General features: G+C 42.0%; 1 protein-coding gene across 1 annotated transcript in view; it reads left to right on the top strand.

The window, feature by feature from the left end:
• Positions 1–24,714, top strand: part of LOC131248729 (probable cinnamyl alcohol dehydrogenase 1) — a 57,349-nt gene that overhangs the window by 15,892 nt on the left and 16,743 nt on the right. The window contains exons 2-3 of the mRNA XM_058249145.1: positions 15,848–15,961; positions 16,157–16,387. Coding sequence (XP_058105128.1) covers positions 15,848–15,961; positions 16,157–16,387 — 345 coding nt within the window. The remainder of the gene's footprint in view (positions 1–15,847; positions 15,962–16,156; positions 16,388–24,714) is intronic.

Below are 24,714 nucleotides of genomic sequence, written 5' to 3'. Positions count from 1 at the left end.
CCGCCGATACGCCTTTAGCTGACACAATAAAACTTAAGAAGATCACACTATTAGACAAAAACACACACTTCTTTAGGTTGGCGTACAACTTCTCGGCCCTAAGGATCCCACAAACCTACCTTAAATGGTTGAGGTGTTGCTTCTTGATCATACTACAAATCAAGATATCATCAAAGTATATGACCAGGGATTTCCCCATGAAGTTCCTCAACACTTGGGTCATCACACGCATGAAAGTGCTTGACGCATTAGTTAACCTAAAAGGCATAACTAGCCAAGCCACTCGTTTAACCCATCCTTTGTCTTGAATGCCGTCTTCCACTCATCACCAGGGCGTATACGGATTTGGTGATAACCACTCTTGAGGTCAATTCTTGAGAAGATAGTAGCATTGGCCATCATATCCAACATGTCATCAAGACGCGGTATGTGAAACCGATATTTGACTGTGATTTTGTTGATGGCCCTACTATCAATACATATCCTCCATGTGCCATCCTTCTTAGGTATAAGAAGGGTGGACACGACACACGGGCTCATGCTTTCTAGAATAAAACCCTTCTTTAGGAGCTCATCAATCTGCCCCTTCAACTCAGCATGCTCCTTTGGGTTCATTTTGTAATGCGGGAGGTTTGGTAGAGTCGTCCTAGGGATTAAATCGATGGCATGTTGTATATCCCTTATAGGGGGAAGCTCATTCAGTAGATCATCAGGGAAGACATAACGAAACTCATGTACTACCGAAATGGCTTCGGTAGGTAACTCTACGCTAGCCTCTGGTACACTCTCCCTAGCCACAAGGGCGTATACCATCGCGTCCGCCTCCGTCTCTCGCTCAAAGTCTTTGGTATTCAGAATATGGAGCGGTTTGAACTTGGACTTCGATTCCTTTGCTTCTTTCAAGCCACTCATACTACTCTGTGTGGTAGACTCCTTTCCAGTCGTACTCTTGGGTGGTAGAGGGTTTAGCTTGACCTTCTTGTCCTCAAACCAGAATGTACACACATTTGAATGACCAAATATGGTGACATCCTTGTCGTAGAGCCATGGTCTGCTCAGAATAATATGGCCAACGTCCATGGGAACAACATTACACCAAAGCGTGTCTTTATAAGATCCAAACTGAATAGGAACAAGACAACAGTGTGATACTAGAATGAAGGTTTCGTTAACCCAGGAAACTCTATAGGGTTGAGGATGAGCTTCCAGCTTTAAGCCCAAACGGCTCACAGTGCTAGTCGATCCCACGTTGGCACAACTACCACTATCTACGATCAATTTACAACTCTTTTCTTCACATTTTGTATAAGTGTAAAAGATCGTGTTGCGATGCCAGTCATCAGTGTTCTTGGCTTGAGCCAAAGCGCAACACACAGTTGCGAGGGTCGCAGACTCTTGCGCTCTCTCTTCTTCATCACTAGATGTCTTTACAAGCTCATATTCTTCCTCTTTGCCATCATTCTTTGGGGGCATTACTTCTACCTGCCCATCAATAAAGAATACTTTGGTGCCTTCTCTCTTGCTGCACTGGTGAGCAAAATGACCAAACCCCTGACACCTAAAACACCTAGTGGCTCCACTTCCCCGTGAACTAGACCTGGCAATTTTTTTACCCTTATCATCCTTGGACCTATGCTGTAAATTGTTGGAAGGTTTGTTTTGATATCCAGTCTTAGGTTTAGCCCCAGAGGCATTGGCCTTAGCACTAGAATCACGAAAATCAAACCACCTTCCCATAGACCCTTTGAGATATTGCTCGACGTCCAACACTACTTGATACAACTGTTCGATAGTGTCTATGCCTTTGGCGAACAATTCTCTCCTAATGTCAGGACGAAGGCCCGTTTTAAAACGAGTAAGGGTGAGTACGGGGTCCTCATTAACCTCACAGCAGGTCAAGTACTCTTCGAATTTCTCAATATAGTTAGCAACACTCATGGAACCTTGTCGAAGAGACTGCCAATCCTCAATCAACCGCAGACGATAAGAGAAAGGGAGATACTTCTCTTTCAGTGTTTCTTTCATCTCTCCCCAATGGACTATTGGGAGTTCCCTCGCTCTTTCTTTTTTTTGCTCAACTGTCGCCCAGAACCTCTTTGCTTGACCCACAAGCTTCATCTTGGTGAATCGGACTCGTCGAACATCCAACATATCATACCACTCAAATAGTGGTCCATACCCGCCAGCCAATCTAGAAAGGCTTTAAAGTCCAAGTGGCCATAAAATGTAGGGACATCTACCTTAACTCCCTTGAGGAGTTGTGCATCTGGGTCATATTGATCATGATGTCCCTCACGGGGTGGGTGCACAGGTACACGCCCATGACTAGTTCCGTAGCCGCCTCCATTCCTTGGTCTAATCTCCCGACCAACTGCCTGAGATTGAGCATCCTCCCTAGTGGTGGGGTTTGCCCTGAAGGAGGCCTTTATTTCTTCAAGGCATTTATCTATACGTTGTTCCAAGTGCTTATTCAAGAACTCAACTTGCTGGGCTAACTTGGCCACTGTTTCTTGCAGTTGCTCCATGTTTAGTGTGGGTTGCAAACTGAAACCATGAACCGTACATATGGGCATACACTGACTTGCTCAACCTAAGGACTTGCTACGACAACTATATGCATCTAAAAACTAAATGACCCTACGAGACTCTATATGAAGGAGACTACACACCGTTACTAAAATTTAGCTACATATATCAGGGACTACGGTTTTCTAGCAGCTATAAATGATGGATTGGATGCATGAAGGACTCAAACAAACTACACCCTAAATATATGGTGAATTCCCCTACAAGAACCCTAGGCTTTGATACCAAATTTGATGCAGCACATGAGATTTAAATATGATATGCAAGATTTCAGGCTTAGATTATACCAATTCAAAAACAATTACACAAATTCTACATCCCACATGAAAATCCAAACATTCAATTAAAGGGGAATCTATGCAGGTCTAGCCCTACACAGGCTAGGACTAGACTAATAAAAATTATAAGCTAAGCGATCTCAAAGGGAAATAAAAATCAACCACTCATGCATAGTAAATAGTCCCTAATCGAAGGGATTCCTCAATCTCAATTCAAGGAACCCTAGGGTGAAAAAAAAGGCAAATAAATTAGGGGTAATGCAAACTAAGGCTAAGGTTCAGGAAATAGGAATGAAAAGAAGAAAACTAGAGGAAAACTTGACCCGGAGAAAGCTCCTGCGCGCAGATGGTGACCTGGGGCTAACGCACGTGCGCGGGTGGGCTGGCCGCACGTATGATGGAAGCCCGCCTCCCCAAAGTGACACCTAGGCCTTGGCCGGATGGGGGAGACCTCCAATCTCTCCAAGTTTGGGGACGATCCGACGTAAGGTCGAGGCGTAGTGCTCTGCCAATGTTTCAGCCCTCCTACAGGTCCATATTCTGGAAACTGGCTATAGGGGAATGAATAGCTGCAAAAGCTAGGAAATTCAAAGCAATAATGATGATAGAAGATGAGATATATGGATGGGAGAGGGTAGGGACGGATGGGGATAGATGTGGCTTCACACCACGTAGTTTAGCCCTTCGAAAAGGGAGGGCTTCGCACCCACTTTTGAATTCTTCCACAACTCACTAAGAGAGCAGAAAAATAAAGCAGGAATTTTTATTAAGCTTGAATGAATGAAAAGAACTACAAGGGGTGCCTATTTATAGGAAAAAACCTATACCCCAAAAACTCGCACTATGTGCGCAACCTATTACTTGGCGATGAAGTAAACTAAAATAAAAACCAAACAAAGAAATCTAAAGCGTTCACGATGTTCTAAATAATAACAATAAGCAAAACCTAAAATATGAAATCAATCTGACGAGTGGGCCACGATCATGAGATCCCATGATGGGCTTTTCTTGACTATCGGGCCCACTTTTTTGAACCAAAACTTGTCTTCTAGCTAGGAGGCCCTCCCTGGACGTCGTCATCGAGCCAGATCGATGGTGGGGTCCTCCTTCTGTGTACGTACGTGCATAGGGGTGGTGGTGTGCGTGCGTGTGTAGGTGGCGTGCAGGCGTGCGTGTACACGATGTCCTCATCACCTAGTGGTAAGAGTCCACCTGAAGGTATTTGAAAGCGCATGAAGGGTTCTCCGATGGAACTTGGTGGTGAAGGAGCAAGCTGGGGCTTTGACTGCAGAGGAAGGAGAATGGCTTGCACAAAGTTGTGGCTTAGAGGAAGACAATTGGGTTCTTAAGCACTTAAGTGAGGTGGAGGTGTGTATTTCTCTCTGGACACTGCATCATCCTCACTAGCAACATCTTTAAAGATGACATGGTTTCATTAATTTGTAAGTTGGAAGAATGGTTAGCATTCAGGTGGGAAGATATTTGGTTTCAAGTATGAGATCTCCCATTGGAATTATGAATCTGGATGTTTTCTCAGCAATGGGTTACTGTCTTAAGGAAGTGATTGGCATTGATCCTTTGATGGAAGGCTGTGACGAGCTCTCAGGTCCCATGAATATACACAAAGAAGAAGTAGTCGTAGGTGTTGGACCTGGTGGTCATTGCTATTTGGAGATGTGAAGTTATACGTGCGGGGTGGTTCGAGAAAGCAAAGAAGGCAAACGGGGGGGGGGTTTGAATCAAAGAAGGGGATCGGAAGCAAAGATGTTTTGGATGAGGATGAAGGAGTACAACTTTGGTGGTCTGGTTGACCACCGCGAAGGCCCTAGGATACAATGGTTGGAGCGCAGGGGGTAGGTTTGGAGGTGACGGATCGACATATGCCTTGTGTACGGATGGCTGCCTGAGATAGAGAAAACACAGTGGAGGGAGCAAACATTTATCAAGCACTAGTGGTTGGTGTTGTCCCCGCTCTCTCGAGTGAGACATGTGTCCCAACTAATGTCAATGGCAAAGAAAAGGGGACAGCGAAGTCAGTCATGTGTAGCAGGATCGTGATGAGTGTTGAGTTTAACAAGGAAAGCGTGTCACGTGTTATGCTTGCTAACTGAGATGGCAACATGTTCCAATCTATTACAAATGACCTCATTCGTGCGTAGTTGTTTCAATGCGAAACTCAATTTGTGTAGGTGAGGCTATGAATAGGGACACGTGTGAGACTTGATCCCCATTATTAGTAATTGGTGTCAAGTCTTGGCCCCTTGTTAGTCTCCTTGATTTGGAGATTAGTTGCGGCGATTTGTGGAATCACCACAAGCATATTTTAGAGCCTGCACTTCCTAATTCAGTTCCACCCAAGTTCAGAGAAAATAGATTTAAGAGGAGGAGCTCCATAATGGGAGCATTTATTCTTCAGCAAGGGGCAGGGGTCCACTACAAGTGGAAGGTCAAGAAAGTGGGTTTGGTTGTCGCGATTATATGTCTGTAGCCTTGAAAAGGCAAGTCATGCTTCTTGATGATGATTTGCTGACAGAAGCGTTGGATATTCAACCTCTGCAAGCATTCCTAGGCAATGACAAGAAATCTAGGAGTAGTAAGAACTTAGTGCAAAGTGAGAATGCATCACCTTCTCAAGGGATGGTAGCCACATATCCATGGCTAAGGGTATGCGGTGGATCAAGAAGGCAATAGGGCATGTTGGTAAGATGGTTAGGGTTTCTTTTTTAGGGAGTATGAGGAAGACTCCATAGCCCTATTTCAGTTTGTGGAAAAAAAGGGAAAACAAAAAGCTCAGGTAATTAATCAATCAAGTTTCAAAGTAGGAAAGTGGAGAGAATTGAAAAATCTTGTCATCTTCTATTAACTATGAGGTGGGTGCTTCTCCTATAGGTGGGGAAAAGGGTAAAGGAGATAGGGTGGGTTGTTGATGAGGACAGTTAGCTGAAATGTGAAGGGGCTAGGCTTTCCCCTAAAAAAGGCTCCAGATTAGGGATGTGTGCAAGTGACATATAGTTCAGATCTTAGCCTTGTAAGAAACAAAACTATAGCTGATGAATCAAAGTGGCGTCGATGCGGTTTGGGGAGGTAGGATTGAGGATTGGGTGTCTCTTGACGTAGCAGGGACAACGAGAGGTATAGTGGTGATTTAGGATACCTATGTTTGGGTTTGGGAAGAATTGTGGTGTTGTTAGTTTTTTGTACTTAAGGGATTTGGCTTCAGGTTACAGATTTGTTTTGACCGTAGTGTACAGTCCGAATTCTTTAGGCCAACGTGCTCAATTGTGGGAAGAGTTGGACTTGATTCATCATAGATGGTGGCTACCTTGGTGCTTGGGGGGTGATTTTAATGTCACCGGGTTCTCTTTTAAGAAGTCGAATGGTGGTTGCATTACTCTCGAAGCATGAGGGAATTCTCAAATTGGGTTAATAGAAACAAGCTTGTGCATACCCGAATGGGGGATGTTAAGTTTACTTGGTCTAATGGGCAAGAAAGGATCATTAAGCCCAAGCTTGATAGATTTTTGGTCTCCTCCAAGTGGGTGGAAAACTTTCTTCTGGTGCAGCCAAGGTCTTCCATAACAATAACGGTAGCCGTAACAACCACTAGTGTTTCCTTTATGATATGGGCCATAACAGCCATTATGGCCCCCATAACAACTGTTATGTTCTCTTTTTTATTGAAAAAAGAAAACTGAAAATCTATATCTTTTACATAACGGACTACTATGGGGCCATTACAGCCTTTATGGGAGCATAACGGGCCTTTAAGGGGGGGCATAACGGGCCTTTATGGGTCATTTTTTTTTCATAACGACCATTATGACCTCATAACATGTAACGATTGCCACTATTACCTTTACGACCCTGTAACGGCCATTAGGACACCATGAATGCATCTCAGAGGCCTCCCGAGGCCCATTTCTGATTGTTGCCTGATTTTGCTGGAAGTTGAAGAGAATGATTGGAGTTTGCAACCGTTTAAATTTGAGCTTTTTTTGTTAGAAGTGGAGGGTTTCCAAATTTGGTAAAGAACTAGTGGTCATCCTTCATGTTGGAGGGTTGTGTGGGGCTTTTTTTTTTTTTTTTTTAAAAAAAATAAAATAAAATTCAGAAATAGAAACTTCTTAAAGGAAAGACTAACCTATGGAAGAGAGTTGTATTAGGGAACCAGGAGGTAGTCGGAATCCATTCTACGTGACATCCAAGCTTTCAATATTAAAGAGGGGGTGGAGCTATTAGATGAGGAGAAAGCTATGAGAGAAAAGCTTTGTTTAGATTACAAAGCTGGTTGAGGTGGAAATTAAATGGTGACAGTGGTCAAGAACTGCATATCATAAAGAGGGGGATACAAATACGATATGCTTTCATGATATTGTGAGTGCCAAGGCCAGGAACAACAAGATTCACAGTGTGGTGGTGGATGGGGTTAAGGTGGAGGAAAACTCTAAGGTGTGAAACGATGTTGTTTGGTTGTACAAGGACCTCTTATTAGGTGAATGGTGGGTGTGGTTGAGGCCCAATAATATAGGATTTAATATTATTCTAGAAGAAGAGATTGCATTTGATGGGGACATCAGAGGACCTACTCGGGTCTACCAGAGACGAAGGTGACCACCTACATTAGCGTAACTTTCTTTGTGGATGGGAGACGAGTTCTAGATGGGGCTCGTTGGGTCATTTTGAAGACCCCACATGCATTAGATGTGCATCAGGAAGACCCCACTTTTGGGATGATGCATGTGGGCTTCTTAGGAAACTATTTTAGTCATAAGATTTTTATTTTATGCCGATCCGATAGTTGGATCTTGTCGATTAGGCCATCGGGCCACCAAATCTTCCAGATCTAGGCCCCTTGGACTCTGATCTTACTTTATGTTTTTTGTTATTTTTAGGATTTATTTGATGGATGAGATTGATAATAAGTGTTTTAGTTTTCTTATTTTGGATGATGGGCCATTTCACTTAAGTGAGTGTCATAGTTGTAATTATTCTGAATTTTTAATCATAAAAGCACGAGGGTCCAACCCTAGTGGAGTTACTGAGAAGAAGAAAAAGGAGAGAAGCTTTCTTGTGTGAAGGAATTTTCCTCCTTGTGTTTTAGGGTTTGTGAGAAGCTCTCCCTTCCAATTGAATTGTGGAAGGGTAGAAGCTTGTTTGGTAGTGGATTCCCTAAGGTACATTCTTCATCTTTCTCTTCTTCAAAAGCTATTCTTCTTCATCTCGTCTTCCTCATTTCCCTTCAATTACAACCTCCTAAACCCATCAAAATCCTACTCAATCCTTCCTCTCTTTCTTCCCCTTTACCTAGCCATGTGTGGACTCGCATGTGCACACCCACGCACGCACGTGCGTCTGTACAGGCAGCCACGTGTGGGCCCCCATTTAGGGTTAACCCTCTTTGATTTCCCTCCAAAACTACTAAATCCTATATCATTTAAATCCCTAAAAACCCCATTCCTAAATTTCCATCCATGAATACAAAACCCTAATGAAAATCTGATTTTTTTTTTTGTGAAACTTTCCCCAAACCAGAATTTTGCTTGTATCATTGTCTATCTACATGGTTGTTGCACTACCCATGCTAGATTGGAAATCCCTACTTCTAAGTGGGACCATCTTGAATTATTTTATATTTCAGGCGCGTATGTGATAACTGATAACTTAGGATCTTCGTGTTATAAATATGGATTTCCGAATCTATTATGCCGATATGCTTGATTTTACATGTTGATTGCTGAAATTAATGTGTAATTGATCTCTCATCTTGCATCCTTGGATAGTGTCCATCATCCTACATCAACATTTCTATAGAAGAAATTGGTTTCTGACGAGGAAATCAAGGCGGCGATGGACACTCTAGGTAGAGACAAGGTGTTTGGGCCGGGCGGTTTTCCCGTGGGTTTCTTCCAAGTGTTCTAGGAAATAGGTAAAGATGATTTGATAACTTTCATTGCTGACACACATGGCTTTCGTGGGAGTTGGATGCATTATTCATTGCTTTAATTCCAAAAGGGGGTTGAGTGGGATTTTAGGCCTATTAGCCTGGTTGGAGGGCCTTACAAGATTCTCACTTAAATTTTCACTTCAAGGTTTCACACGATTCTTGCACCCATCATATCCAATGTTCAAAGTGCGTTTGTAGCTAGAAGGCAAATTTTGAACAACACCTTAATTGCTCAAGAATGGATCAACTCACACCATAGGGAAGGTAATAAGGGCATTATCTGTAAACTTAGATATTGAAAAAGCATACAATTATGTGGATTGGGATTTCCTGAATTAGATGTTGGCTTGGATGGGATGCGAGCAGAGATGAAGAAGGTGGATCCTAGAATGCATTTAGTAGGCCAAGTTTGATTTTGGTGAATGGGTATCTGAAAGGTTTCTTTAAGATATCTAAACGGCTCTAACAAGGGAATCTGTTGTCATCCTTTTTGGTTGTGGCAGTTATGAAAGCTCTGAGATGGATGTTGGATAAAGGGTTGTTGGTGAGCGATGGGCCTAATAAGTGGGTTTAAGGTGGACATATCAATGTTAAAAATATTCCATTTTCAATTCGCCGATGATACTCTCCTTTTTTGTGACGTGGAAGAAGCCGAGGTGGACAATATGAGGAAGATTATCCGGTGTTTTGAAGCGAGGCATCGGGTGTGAAAGTGGACATTCTAAAAAATGAAATGTTAGGTGTTTGTACTTCAAAGGATGAGGTGGAGAAGCTTGCGGGGGTTTTTGGTTGTAGGACCGGGTCATTTCCTTTGTCATACCTCGGTCTTCCTTTTTGTATTGGCAAGCTAGTGAAGCACTTGTTGGATAACATTATAGAAAGAGTTGAAAGAAAGTTGTTGAGGTGAAAATGTTGGCATCTTTCATTGGGAGGAAGATCAATGCTAATCAAGACAACATTCGAATTTACTGCTTTGCTTCAAGTCCCTATTTAAATTTCTGAAGTATGTGTTGGACAGGTTGGAGAAGGCAAGGCGTGATTTCTTATGTCAGGGAGCAGAAGAGAAGCATAAGTTCCATCAGCTGAAATAGGAAGAGATGTGTAAGCCATATGGGGAAGTTGGAGACTATGAACTCAATGCTACCAAGTAAATGGTTTTGGAGATTTGGTATGGAAGAGGGTTGTTTGTGGAGAGTGGTGATTGTAAGAAAGTATTGTGTAAAGGATGGATGGTGGATGAAAGATTCATCTCTTTATAGGGCCCCAACGTTGTGGAAGACGTCAATTTGGTTGGGAAATAGGCTCGAGGGAACTGGAATCTCTTTATGTAATGGCAAAAGGATTTGGTTTTGGTAGGATGTTTGGATGGGTGTGAGGATGCTCCGTGAAGATTTCTCGAGGTTAGCCTGTTTAGCTCTGGAAGCAAACATCCCCATTGCTTGATGCTTTTCAATTTCTAGCAATGAAGTGTTGTAGTCTCCTATATGTAGGAGGAATTTGTCAGAAGGGGAAGTAGTTGAGTTCATTAACTTGCTTGAGCAACATCTAGATATTAGTCCTCCTCTGGCTGTTACAGATCATTGATGTGGAATAAAGAGAAGTCGGGTTGGTTTTCAGTTAGTTCCTTCTATAGATTGCTCATTGGTGATATCTTTAGGAGGGGAACACCCCCCCTCCTCAATAATCTTCGGAAGAGGAAGATGGTGATTACCAATGTCTGCATAATGTGTATGCAAAGTGAGGAGTCGGTTGATCATCCTTATATTCCTTGCCCATTTACTAGAGAGTTTTGGGAGAGGTTTGTGGTGGCGTTTGGAGTGTCGTGGGTGATGCTAGGTTTGATCGAGGGCCTCATTCTTACTTGGCACAGGGATGGGATCGGAAAGAGAGGTAGGATGCTTTGTCGACTGGCCTTATTGGCTGACATTTGGGCCTTATGGGGAAAGAGGAACCAATGGTTCTTTTGTAATTGGACTGGGCTGGATTGCGAGGTCTTTGGGAGGGCAAAATTGGATGAAATGGATTGGGCCTCAAATACTTAGGCTCTTGTTGAGCGTCCCCTTTCATCTTTATCTTAGGCTATCTTGTAGTTTTTGTGAGGGTGCTTTTGGTGTTTCTCTTTAATAAAATCATTATGTTTCCAACATGCACACGTGAAGAGGCAGCACCTCTTCCCAATTTTGTTGCATTATAGAAAAGGAATTACGTTTTTTTTTTTTTTTTAAATTTTTAATTTTTAATTTTATTATCTTCTGTCAACTTTTGCCCAATGCAACACCAAATCAAAAGCATTTTGGACTACCATTCCTACATTATTCACCTTCCTAATGAACGCATTTTCTTTTAAACCAAACAGTCCATAGCAAATATAGCAGAGTATTCTCCTGATTTCTTCCCAAGCTGGAGAATACCACCCGCAATCAGATCTATTACTTAGTAAAGACCCGCAAGATATTGAATTTGGCAACAACTGTAATCCATATCTCTTTGGACATGGCACAGTTCAGAAGGACATGATTGGCCTATTCCTCCCTGCAACAACTCATCCCATGAGGGTTAAATGTAAGACCTGAGGCCTCGAAATCTGGTTCGTACACTGGATAGCCATTGACTGTAGGTCCATTGGCCCCGAGAATATTTTGACTTGATCATAATGTTGTTCTGTTATCGAGCCGCAAGCTGCATTTTAACCCGAAGTCCAAATTTTAATATATGGACTTAAAATTAAACAATCTAAGAAATGACAACTATGTCCTTATTTTATCAAAAGGTAGGCCATCATCGAGTTTTCAAAATTCGTTGGGTCCAAGAGCCTAACCATTGTGACCATAGTCGAGTTACGAAATTACTGGCGAAAACGACATGTCAATATGACACCTGGATTGTAAGTTATGAATAGATATGCATATGTATATTTTGATAAAATAACTCAAATGACCTTGATTTTTTTTAAAATTCTTGGAATGCTTTATTACAAATCACTTAAATAACATTTTTCTATTGTTACCATAAGCTTAAACTTCTCAAATACACAAAAGCCAATTTTAAAACCATTTTCAAGCCATAAACATAAAAATCCTCTTTCAACAACCCATTTCCAGCACTCTCTTCCTTGTGTCATGGGAAGCCTAAAGTGAGTATAGAGACAAAACAAAAAAAGAGTAGTTTAAGTTTGAAGTTGAGAAGAAGAAGAAGAAGAAAAGGAAGTAGAAGTTGAATTTGAAATCCAATTCTCTGATTGTTACAGGTGAGTGCATAGATTAGGAGCACGCATATATGTGCGTTAGATTACTTGAAAGCCCTATAAAAGAATAGATTTTCTAGTCCATGGTTGTTGAGAGAGAGAGAGAGAGAGAGAGAGAGAGAGAGAGAGAGCCTTGAATTGCCCCACTAATGGATATGATGCTGGATTTTTTGATTTAGCTAGTTAGACTATGGATGGAAGATTGGATGATAGAGACGAACTTGAAAAAAAGGGTCACGGGAGAAGCTATGCAAGATCAACCCATCATGGCCCCATCTCCACCATCAATTAAACCATCCATGTGGCCCACACCCAAGGGATTCATATGCTTTAGTTTTGTTTAAATTCATGAGAATTTCCATCGGTTTCCATCATTGTCCTGTACAAAGTCCGTCCGCTACCTGTTTGACAAAACGTTTGAAAGAGTTATCCTTCCTCCTTTTGGTGTAGCCAACTCTTGAGAAAATGCATGCTTGTCGCATGAAGTCTTATAGTGGAATGAATCTCGGGTTGGATTTAGATTGGCTAAATCATGTGCATATCATATGCATGGTTCATAGTTGTTGTATCATTGTATGATTGAGAGTGAATGATTCATATCATGATATGGTGATCATAGTGGGTTGTGTTGCGACACACGATGTGTCTATGATTAGTATGTGAACCGTCTAGTTACAGGATGCATTACATGAGACCCCTATGAGGAACTTAAATTCATAAGGAGACCACATGAGGAAGGTCATCCTATGCGTGCCTTGAAAAACATGATATATTGTGATTGTGTGTGGACTTATGCATACGGTGATTGTAAATGCGATGAAACAAACTTTTTATGACTTGAGTTGGACACCAAACTGGAAATGTGTAATTTAAAAAGACATGATTAAAAGGCCCCTGGGTGAAAGTCTCTAAACCCCGATTGGTACCATTGGGAGCAACCAACACCTAGACCGGGTGGAAGAACAGAGCGTTGGAATGCCGAAATACCAAAGTAAGCGGCAACTCCCATTGACGCGTGTCGATTGGTTGAGAGTTTTGACTTGACCTGCTTATGGACAAGCAAAAATAGGTTGTATGTGACGAGCTTGTAAATTGTCTACTATTGTTTTGCCAGGCGACTTATGACTTCTTGCTATTAGGCAGATCATGAGGTTCAACACAAGTGGGTTGGACTAGTTCGGCCCATGAATTATGTAGTCCCACCTCTGTAGTTGACCACGGTGGAAAAGCCTGTGCAAGTGGGTAACAATTATATGCGAGTCCCACCTCTATTTTAGACCTTGGTGATCCAATTGAGAAATGTGGAAAGTTGTGGAAACGTTGAAAGAGTATGTATGTTACAAGTGGGTAGAAGTCTCACCTCTGTAACGGAAAATGATTTGGAACATGAAAAGTGGCATAATGCATTGTCTCTTTATTTTATTGTTATTGGCCCAGTAGGCCTGTGCATGATATGAGCATGACATGAAACATGCATTTTCACTGCACACACGCACTCACTGGGCTTAGCAGCTCAAGGTTTCCTTTCTATTTTTTTTTTTTTTAAAATTTTATTTTACAAGTTAGAGTAGGGAGCTGCAGGAGTAGAGGTTACAGACTCTAATTGTCCTTTTTGTTTTGTACATATCAGTGTGTGTGTGTGTGTGTATTTATATATATATATATATATATATATATATATTTTTTTTTGTAGTACCCTGTATATGTACATTAGGTATAGTAAATATGACATGGTTTATGTTTTGGTTTTGCCTTGATGTGCTCAGTTGTACACCGTAACACATGTTGAATATAATGAAAATTTGAGAAATGATATGTGTTTGTCGTCTTTACTTTCAAAAATCCTCTTTGTGAAGCCCCGCTTATGGGACTTAGTATGCGATAGTTGGAAGCCCCAAAATCGGAATTCTACGGGGGCTGTCAACCAAAATTTGGTGTATAGTAATCACAGATTACCGACACTAGATTTAGGGACGTGACATTAAAGCCTTTGCTTGGCTTGCTACAGCTAACAAGATTCAACGTCGGACAACTTAAAGAAGTGCAACATGTCCTTTCCCAACATGTTTGTCTGAGAATTTTTATGAAAGCATTGCATTTGCTTCTCTTCCATGGAAGTTCCATTTTCCCAGAATGTATCCTAATTTTTTGTCTATTAACCACTTGTTCTTTCATTGCTTGTTTGCCAAAGTGGTATGGGTTTCCCTTTGTTCTCAGTTGGGGGTGTCATGGACTTTTAACAACTCTATCAGTGATACTATTGGAATGGCTTGGTGGTCCTTTCAAAGGCCACACAGAGGATTGTGGAAGATGTCTGTCTTTGGAATCCTACGGGTGTATGGAAAGAGAGGAATGGTATAATCTTGAGGGCAAACCTTCATCCTTTGAGAGAATTAAAGGGTGGGACCTTTGGTAGTTCCCCGCTATTTTTGGGCTGCTTTGCCTTTTTGGCTTACCTTATGTCACTGGGTGACAGGGTCAACTACCACAGGCTGGATGTTCTTGCTGTTTGCTTTTTCTTTCTCTAATAAAATCGCTTTTTCTCAGAAAAAAAAGATGAAGGGTCCTGATTTTTTAAGTGCTTTTACTTTTGGCGTTATTAGGCATGTTTAATTGCTTGTTTTGAAGAGAAGAAGAAGAAGAAAAGAAAAAAAGAAAGAAAAAAACTCTTCCTGGAAAATTGTATTCATTACCTTCTTGAATGAAGGGGCGAATCTTGAGCCACTCTATGGGGATTTCATCCTTGGATATTGATCTGGCGAGTTGCATCTGTCTTTGTTTGTTATCTTTCAAAAAAGAAAAAAGAAAAAAAAATCTTGGTGTGAGGCTTCAATCCGATTATTTACTTTTTTTTTCCCTTCTTTTTATTATCTACTATTCATGTAGCTTCAGGCTGTATATTCTCTTTATACTGATCTCATTTAGCTTGTATTTGATTATTTAACAAGATGTTTGGCACTTCCAATTCTGGACATGTTGTTGCTATCCTTTTACATGAACCACTCATAACTACCGCAAGCTATACCTTTTATCCTATTGACCTGATCTCATTCATAAATGTAGCCATTTAGAGTATCTGGGTATCTGTCAACTATAGCCTTCATCTTTATCTTTCTAAGGGAACAACTTTAATGTGCACAGTGTGCATGGAGAGGTGGCATGCACTTCCACCATTTGAAGAAGGTAGGCAAGAATCTAGCAAGCATCTCAAAACAAGAATTTATATAACCCATTTTGAAACTCATGTTATAGTTCCTGCCCACCATTATTGGATGGTGGGAGATATGCATACACCAATTGTTGATGAACACTGTGCACACAAACTTTTCCCCTTCTATAATCAAGCATTAAATTGTGGTTTTGTTTTTTTTCAGTAGCTCTAAAGAATCTGAATGGATAGTTCTGTACCTAGACTTTTTTTTCCCCGTTCAATAAAATATCATCTCCCTTTAGCTTGTAAGGGCAGGAATATCTTTGGATTTGTCTAGATAAAGTTGTTACTGATAGAAGAATATAACATATCTATGATGTTTTATGCCCAAATCTTGAAACTCCATGATTTGAAAGGATTTTATTGACGACCAGAATTACACAATTTATTTATCGAAATAGTCATGGAGCTTTCACAGATAGTTCTTTAGTTTTAAATATATTTTAATGTGTCTTTTTATGATGGTCCTGTGCATTAACTCTGGGCTATGAAATCTTGCACTTATTTGGTGGTATCTAGCAGTCTCATAGAATTAAAGTGCCTTTTGTGATTCTCCATTTACTGGCTTGAGAAAAATCATGTAGGGTTCTTGGATGTGATGATGTGTCACTGAAAATAACGCACTGCGGAGTTTGTTATGCTGATGTCATTTGGACAAGGAATCAACATGGAGACTCGAAATATCCTTTGGTGCCTGGGTATGTTCCTGTAAATATCATATCAGGAAGTGTGTTATATGTGGAACTTAAATCTTTCAAAAAAGAAAAAAAAAAAAGTGGAACACGAATGATTAGCTATTTTATTATTATTATTATTATTATTATTATTATTATTATTATTTTACTGCAATGGACTCATGTCGTCGTGTCTTTATTTGGTGTTTTATTTATCAGGCATGAGATCGTGGGTATTGTCAAAGAGGTTGGTTCCAATGTTAACCGCTTCAAAATCGGTGACCATGTTGGTGTTGGAACATATGTCAATTCATGTAGGGAGTGTGAATACTGTAATGATAGCCTGGAAACTTATTGCACAAAGTTTCCAACTTTTACTTTCAATGCTCTTGATGTGGATGGCACGATCACAAAAGGGGGATATTCCAGTCATATTGTAATTCATGAGAGGCAAGTCATTTCCATTGCTGAGATAAGTTTTGCATTTGTTATGTCTTTTTCTTTCACTTGAATTCCTTTATTAGAACGATATTATTGTATCTACAAGTAGCAATGTCCAAATATAGTTTTTATTTTTTGCTGAATGTCAAGACATTGTTTAGAAACCCGTGGGATGGTCACAATCTGACAGCTGGCCTGTCATTTTTCAGCAATACCCCATCTAAATTGACAGGAATAAGTATTTGGGCCCAATATTTATTCCTCTTAGTTTTGTGGGGTAAGTCCTGAAAAACCACAGTTCTACCAACATGGCTGTACAGCCTATTGTCAGAGCCTGTCTATTCTCACGGCATACATACAACTAGGGTTTCCAAACAAGCCTGAACTAGGAAGGCTTCAACATTCAAAATTTTAATACTTGTATAGCATGAAGACCCATCACCAACTGAAATGCCTATTGAAGTAGGTTGAGAATGAAGTGCGAATCTTCCATCAGAACTCTTATTTTTCTGTTTTAACATTGGAATCTTTGGTATAAGGTAATCATGAAACTTTGACCAATGTACCTTGCAGCTCGTACGATTTGTTGACCATAATTCATGAACTTGGTCACCACAGAGCATCTTTAAGGTTATTCATCTTTCCTTAGAAAAGCCATGTTATTTAGACTGAAATCTTTTGAAGATGTACAAGAGATATATGGATCATTTCATAGGATGTTCTTTACGGGCAAGTAATTACTCTGCATTTTTCAGCTCTCCCACAATTTTTGTTTATTGATCTATGGGTACTGACGCAGGGATGAACGTGATGAGGATAACTACTCTGAATCCACAGGGCTTCTCTGGACTCCTCACAGAGACTTCTCGAATCCATGAGGAAAGAAAGCAGAAAATAGAAATAAATTCTAATAAATTCGAAATTGATTAATTGATGAATAAAAACGAGTTCACAACCCTTTAAATAGGGGTACCAAGCAATGGGAAAGAAATCAGAATCAAACTACAACTCAAACTCCTAGAATCTGTGACTTACTATAAATAGTAAACTTACTATTTATAGACGGTCGTGATGTCTACTAGTGCGCAAGGTTTTCGGCCAAAAATAGTAAGTGTCCTATTTGGCTTCACCAAACCGTTCTCCTAATTATTCTAAGCTCTTTTCACGTTGGGCGCAACTCCTAAAGCCCGATGGATGAAGAGTTATAATCAAACTAAAACTTACTATTTATAGTAAAAACGAAATTAAAACAGGGAAACGACCGTCGATCTAGGGGTTTTTTGCAATTCCGGGCTGCGCAACCCGGCGTAGCGGGTTGGTTGGCTAAAGTAGCTCGTTCTACCCCAAAATCATATATTTTACGTCAGATAACTCATTCCGGATTGCGAGATACGCCCGATCTAAGGTCCGACGGTCCGGATCACTTCTATTGTCGACTAGGCCTTTTCTGATCCATCTTGGCCATGAAACTGTCCGCGACCCGCTCTACATCAGTCCCCTCCACTTCAAAAGAACTCGTCCTCGAGTTCTCATCCTGCTCTGGTTCATGATACTCGGTCAGATCCGCGACGTTGAAAGTCCGTGAGATCGCCATGTCATCTGGAAGATCAACAACATAAGCGTTGTCATTGATCTTTCGAATGATTGGGACGGGTTCAATCTTCTTATTTTTCAACTTGTTGTACGTCCCAGTTGGAAATCTTTCTTTGCGCAGATGGACCATAACGCGGTCGCCCACCTCGAACACTTTTTGTCACCGATGCTTGTCTGCTTGTTCCTTGTACTTCTCGTTCAAGGCATGTAGTTTAGTTTGCACTTCTACATGGATGTCCATGATCTTGTCTGCCATATGTTCTGCTGCAATGCTCGTGCCTGGGTGCTTGGGCAGAGGGACCAAGTCAAGTGTGTGGCGAAGCACTCGTCCATAGATAATCTGGACCGGTGATCTCCCTGTCGAGCGGTTCACCATGTTGTTGAATGCAAACTCTGCTTGAGACAAGGCCAAATCCCACTGCTTTGGTTTTTCTCCTGAAATACAGCGAAGGAGGTTTCCCAACGTGCGATTCACAACTTCAGTCTGCCCATCAGTCTGTGGGTGGTAAGCACTGCTGAATTGAAGTCGTGTATCGAATCGATTCCATAAAGTCCGCCAAAAGTGGCTAATGAACTTCGTGTCACGATCAGAAATAATGGTCTTGGGGACCCCGTGTAACCGTACCTCCCTGAAAAATAAATTCGCCACGTGTGTTGCATCGAGGGTCTTCTTGCATGAGATAAAGTACACCATCTTGGAGAAACGATTTACCACCACGAACACCGAATCCATGCCGCATTGTATTCGTAGGAGACTAAGCATGAAGTCCATTGATAAATCCTCCCAAGGACCGTCAGGCACAGGTAACGGGGTGTAGAGGCCCGTATTCTGAGATTGCCCCTTGGAGGTCTGACAAACACGACAACGTTGTATGACTTTTCCCACATCGCATACTAATTGCGGCCAGTAATACCGCTCTTCCACAAGAGCTCGCTTCTTGTCTCGCCCCAGGTGTCCACCGAGGCCACCTCCATGTAGCTCCTGAATAATCTGCTCTCTCAGAGAACTTTGGGAGATGCACAATCGATTCCCTTTGAAGAGAATCGTTCTGTATATGAAGGTCACTGGGGTGACCTTCTTGGCACTTCATCTAAGAATCTTTGAAGTCCTCATCATCGGCATATAGCTCCTTGAGACAGTCGAAGCCGACCACCTCGTTGCTCATCGTAACAAGTAGTAATGCACAACGGCTAAGTGCATCAGCCACCTTGGTCTGCTGCCTTGACTTGTGCTTCAGAACGAACGTGAATTCCTATAAAAACGCAACCCATCTAGCATGCACACGATTCACGTTAGTCTGACTATTAATAAACTTTAATGCTTGATGGTCAGTGTAAAAAACAAACTCTCTTTGAATCAGATAATGCCGCCAATGTCGCAGCACCTGAACAACTGCGTACAACTCAAACTCATAAGTCGACCACTTCTTTTGGGCTTCGCTGAGCTTCTCGCTATAGAAGGCTACCGGCTTACCTTCCTGTGATAATACTCCAATTCCGACGTATGAAGCGTCACACTCAACCTCAAACAATTTGTCAAAATTAGGAAGCACCAAGACCGGTATTGTAGACAAACGATGTTTGATCTCATGAAAGCTCTCGTCAGCTTTATCGGTCCACTGGAACAGTCCTTTTTTCATGCAATCTGTTATAAGCGTGACTATGGTGCTAAAATCTCGCACAAATCGACGATAGAAAGTCGTCAACCCGTGAAAACTCCTCACCTCATGAATGTTTGTCGGGATCGGTCATTCCCTAATAGCTCGCACCTTTTCATCGTCCACACGAATGCCTGTGGACGTTACAACAAATCCTAGAAACAACAGGCTGTCAGTTAAAAACTACACTTCTTCAAGTTGAGGTACAACTCGCTAATTTGTAGGACCTGCAGCACCTGCCTGAGATGTTTCTTGTGCTCCGCCTCATCCTGGCTATATATCAATATGTCATCAAAATATATTACCACAAATCAGCCAGTGAATGGTTTTAGAATTTGATTCATCAAACGCATAAAAGTACTTGGTGCGTTCGATAGGCCGAAGGGCATGACCAGCCACTCATACAACCCTTCCTTGATCTTGAATGCCGTTTTCCACTCATCACCAGGTCGAATAGGAATCTGATGGTACCCGCTCCTTAGATCTAGTTTAGAGAACACCTTGGCCCCTTCTAACATATCGAGCATGTCGTCCAACCGTGATATTGGGAACCGATATTTGATGGTAATTTTGTTGATTACCCAGCTGTCGACACACATGCGCCAGCTTCCATCTTTTTTTGGCGTTAATAATGCTAGTACGACACATGGGCTCATGCTCTCTCTCAAGAGACCCTTACGGATCAATTCCTCCCCTTGCCCTTGAAGTATCTCACACTCCTTCGGACTCATCCGATAATGAGAGCGGTTGGGTAGGCTAGCCCCAGGGACGAGGTGTATGTGATGTTGGATATCCCTCATGGGGGGCAATCCATCAGGTAAATCCTCAGGCCAGACTTCTTTGAATTCGTTTAGCAACAGTCTTGAACTTGGAGGGATGTTTAAGGGTTCCTCTTCCTCGCCCTTCACCACTACGGCGTATACCTTGCGGTTTCCTTGGATTCCTTCATGAAATCCCAAATGGTCAAGAGGGAACTCCCCTCCACTTTAGAGGCTTCAGGGTGGTTCTCTAGTGTCATAGGAGTGAGGATTATTTTTTGACTATCCTTGAAAATACGTAGACATTATCCAGTCCCCGATGGGTCGCATCATAGTCCGACTACCAGGGTCGACCGAGTAATATATGACAAGCTTACATATCGACCACATCACAAAGTATTTGATCCTTATAATTTTTACTAATTGAAAACGAGATAGTGCATTGTTCAGTTACCTTGGTCTCATTCACCTTTTTTATCCAGTCAATTGAGTACGGGGAATGATGTTTCATCGTTGGTAGCCGCAGCTTGTCCACCATCACTCTCGAGACGATGTTCTCGCTACTACCACTGTCTATGATTACATCACAGACCTTTCCGTTGACGGTGCACCGAGTACGAAATATATTGTCGTTGTCGATGTAATTCCTTTCGTGGGGCATACAGTAATCGCCTCACAACTAGAAATTCGCCACGATCCTCGCCCGTCACTTCATCGCCACTTGCTATTTCTTCAGTGGTTTATTCATGTTCAACAAAGCGATTGTCTTCTTCTGCGGCCTCATCTTCAGTGCCTCTTTCGTTTATAGTCAAGTGTGCTGCGGGACGTTGAGGACAAGTGTTTGATAAGTGGCCTGGTTGGCCACAGCAGTAACAATTGTTCGACCTTGGCCGAGCATAAGGATTTGGAATCCTATTCGGACCCGCTGTTGTGGGTGCTGCACGTTGAGGTCTGGATGAGCCGCTCCCCGTATCATGGTTGCGGTTGTAGGAAGTTGAAGTACTGGGTCTTTTCTTCGTGGCAGTACTGGATCCTGCGTAGGACCCGTCATGGGGAGTCGACTTGAAGGATATGGACGAGCAGGAGCTCTTGCAAGTTGTGTTTCTGCCTTACCCACCAATTAAACTGCTTCATCTACGGTCCCAGCTGCTTCATCTACGGTCCCGACTGGGTACATCTGAACTCGGTCCTGAATTGTCGGTCGCAACCCACCTATAAATCGTGCCACCTTCTGTGACTTAGATTCTGACAAATCGTTTCATGTAGCCAACCGTTGGAATTCTTCATTGTAATCTGTGACTGTTCGATTTGCTTGTCTGCAATTTTGATATTGCTGGAATAATATCTGCTCATAATCACTGAGGAGAAATCGTGATAAAAGAAGACGTCTCATCCGTGGCCATGATGAGATGGGCGCCTTGTTCTGGCAGGCTTGTGAGAGTTGTAATTGTTCCCACCATGCAAAAGCACCAGATTTTAATTTAAACGCTACTAATTTTACCCTTTTTATGATCTGGCACGTCCATGTAATCAAAATATCTCTCTACTTCGGCTAGCCAATCGAGAAAATCTTCTATACATAATAAACCGTTAAAACTAGGAAGTTCAGCCTTACTTCAATAGTCTCTTTCAGCACGATCTAGATGATCACCTCCATGGATTGGTCGATGAGCAAAACCCTCATTAAGGCCCTCGTTGCTAGAACTTGAATCATCTGGTTTAGCCCTATGGTTTGCCACTGGTAGTGCTCTACGAAAATCAGGGTTGCGTCATACAGCAACCATGGGTGGTGGAGCCACCATGGGTGGGGGAGCGCCGCCTAGGGCTCGGGGCGGAAGTAGCGCATCGGCAAGACGGTCGAGAGTTGCCTGTAGCCCTTGCATGGTCAACTAACTCTCCCGGTGGAAAGCTTCCATTCTTTTCGAAAGATAACGAATCCCTGGATCATCGTCCACAGGATTTTGATTCATACCTTCATTGTTTGCCATCGGCCCGAAGGGAATCCTCGCTCTGATACCAATTGACGCAGGGATGAACGTGATGAGGATAAGTACTCCGAATCCACGGGGTTTCTCTGGACTCCTCACAGAGACTTCTCGAATCCACGAGGAAAGAAAGCAGAAAATAGAAATAAATTCTAATAAATTCGAAATTGATTAATTGATGAATAAAAACGAGTTCACAACCCTTTAAATAGGGGTACCAAGCAATGGGAAAGAAATCAGAATCAAACTACAACTCAAACTCCTAGAATCCGCGACTTACTATAAATAGTAAACTTACTATTTATAAACGGTCGTGATGTCTACTAGTGCGCAAGGTTTTCGGCCAAAAATAGTAAGTGTCCTATTTGGCTTCACCAAACCGTTCTCCTAATTATTCTAAGCTCTTTTCACGTTGGGCGCAACTCCTAAAGCCCGATGGATGAAGAGTTATAATCAAACTAAAACTTACTATTTATAGTAAAAACGAAATTAAAACAGGGAAACAACCGTCGATCTAGGGGTTTTTTCGCAATTCCGGGCTGCGCAACCCGGCGTAGCGGGGTTGGTTGGCTAAAGTAGCTCGTTCTACCCCAAAATCATATATTTTACGTCAGATAACTCATTCCGGATTGCGAGATACGCCCGATCTAAGGTCCGATAGTCCTGATCACTTCTGTCGTTGACCGGGCCTTTTCTGATCCATCTTGGCCATGAAACTGTCCGCGACCCGCTCTACATCAGGTACCTCCCACATCATATGGAAGATTGTGTTTGTGTTGATATAAAGATGGCACAGATGACAGAAGAATATCCCATTGACATCCTTATGACTTTGGAACCTCATATGTTGTTCTGCGATTATAATTCATAAAATTTCAGAACTTGTACCATGTCATTAGTAGCATGTGTCTAACCCAATGTATTTTCCATAGCTTTAATGATACCTGTGGCTACACTCTCAACTTGATGGTGGCTGGTTAGTCATTCTCTAATTTGGAAGAAGACTTATTAAGCCCATGTAGGTTTGGCTAAACACAATTACTTGGCATTTGGTAAAGCCACAGATGCTAAGATAGGAGCAGGACATCGGGTCCAATTAGTACAAATGTATTTGAAAAGTAGTGTGCCTTACAAAGGAAACCTTTTTCCTAAAATAAGGAACAATCCTTTAGCGAAGGAGAGACATGTTTGCTGATGGAAAGAGCATGGAACGTGTTTCCATTTCTTGACATGGGTTGCATGCTGTTCTTTGAAAATAAGATTACCCATGCTATTACCAGGAAATTTTACTATGGAAATTTTACGAAAGGACCATTTATAGACACCCCACCTTCTATACACAGTCAAGATCATTGGTTCCAACCAATCCCCAACAAGATGGTCTTACGCTCGTTGTGAGTTATTCAATAATTAAGCTTGGCCCCTAAACTTGAACCCGCTTCCTAATAAACCCCCTTAGTTATGGAAAAAGTAATTCCTCGTTCTAGGGCAAGAATTTAAATAGTCATTTTAGAGCATGGCTCGTGACTGAAACCGATGGGACTCAATTGATTCATATGTTCCGGTCCCGTATTGGTTTTGTGATTTGTTTTGTTGTGAACTAAAACTGATATGACTTGGATGATACCGAGTCTTATTGGAAGATACCTCAAAACTTTCCAGATGGTGGTTTTTTTTTTTTTTCCTTCTTCTCTAAGAAATATGGGTCTATGGCATGTGGAAATTCAATTTCTATGTCCTAGAGAACACCCCTTGTTCCTGACTCCACTTTGTGGTCCTAATTACTCCAACCCCCCTCATCCCAACTTCCAAAATCCCTTATCCTAATGTTACTTATCAACTATCCTATGAGCCCAAAATTAGCTAGGTCGCAGACACAATGAAGGACTGAGAGGAGAGGAAGGATCGTGCGGTGTAAGGGCAAGGGACCGTGGACGATCTAGAGGCCGATCGATAGTAAGAAATTGTGAGCGATCTTTTCATCAACCGATTGCACCTGACAAGCTCATTGTTAGCTTGGAGAAAGGATGTAGAAGGTCCGAGTGGCAATGGCATGGGGTCGCGAAACGATGGGAAAATGTAGAGGGGAAATTGGAGAATGGCTTTTGAGAATAAGGAGGTTGGAATGAGTAGAAGTAGGGGGGATAAGGTTGAGTGGCTTGAAGTGGAGAAGCGAGAAGAGGGGGGGGGAGTAAGGTGGGTCTTTCTAAGATCAGTTGGTTGGTAGAGGGGTTAGGGAAGGAGGAAATCAAGGAAGCAGTAGGTTGGGGTGGTTGGGTGAAAGAAATGCTTCAGAAAGGGGTTTAAGGAGTGGTGGTGCAAGGGGAGGGAGGGGCAAGTAA

The sequence above is a fragment of the Magnolia sinica genome, chromosome 6 (genome assembly GCF_029962835.1).
Source record: "Magnolia sinica isolate HGM2019 chromosome 6, MsV1, whole genome shotgun sequence".
NCBI classification, from domain to species: domain Eukaryota; kingdom Viridiplantae; phylum Streptophyta; class Magnoliopsida; order Magnoliales; family Magnoliaceae; genus Magnolia; species Magnolia sinica.
The sequence above is the reverse complement of the archived record's forward strand: the minus strand, read 5'-3'. Positions and strand labels throughout refer to the sequence as shown.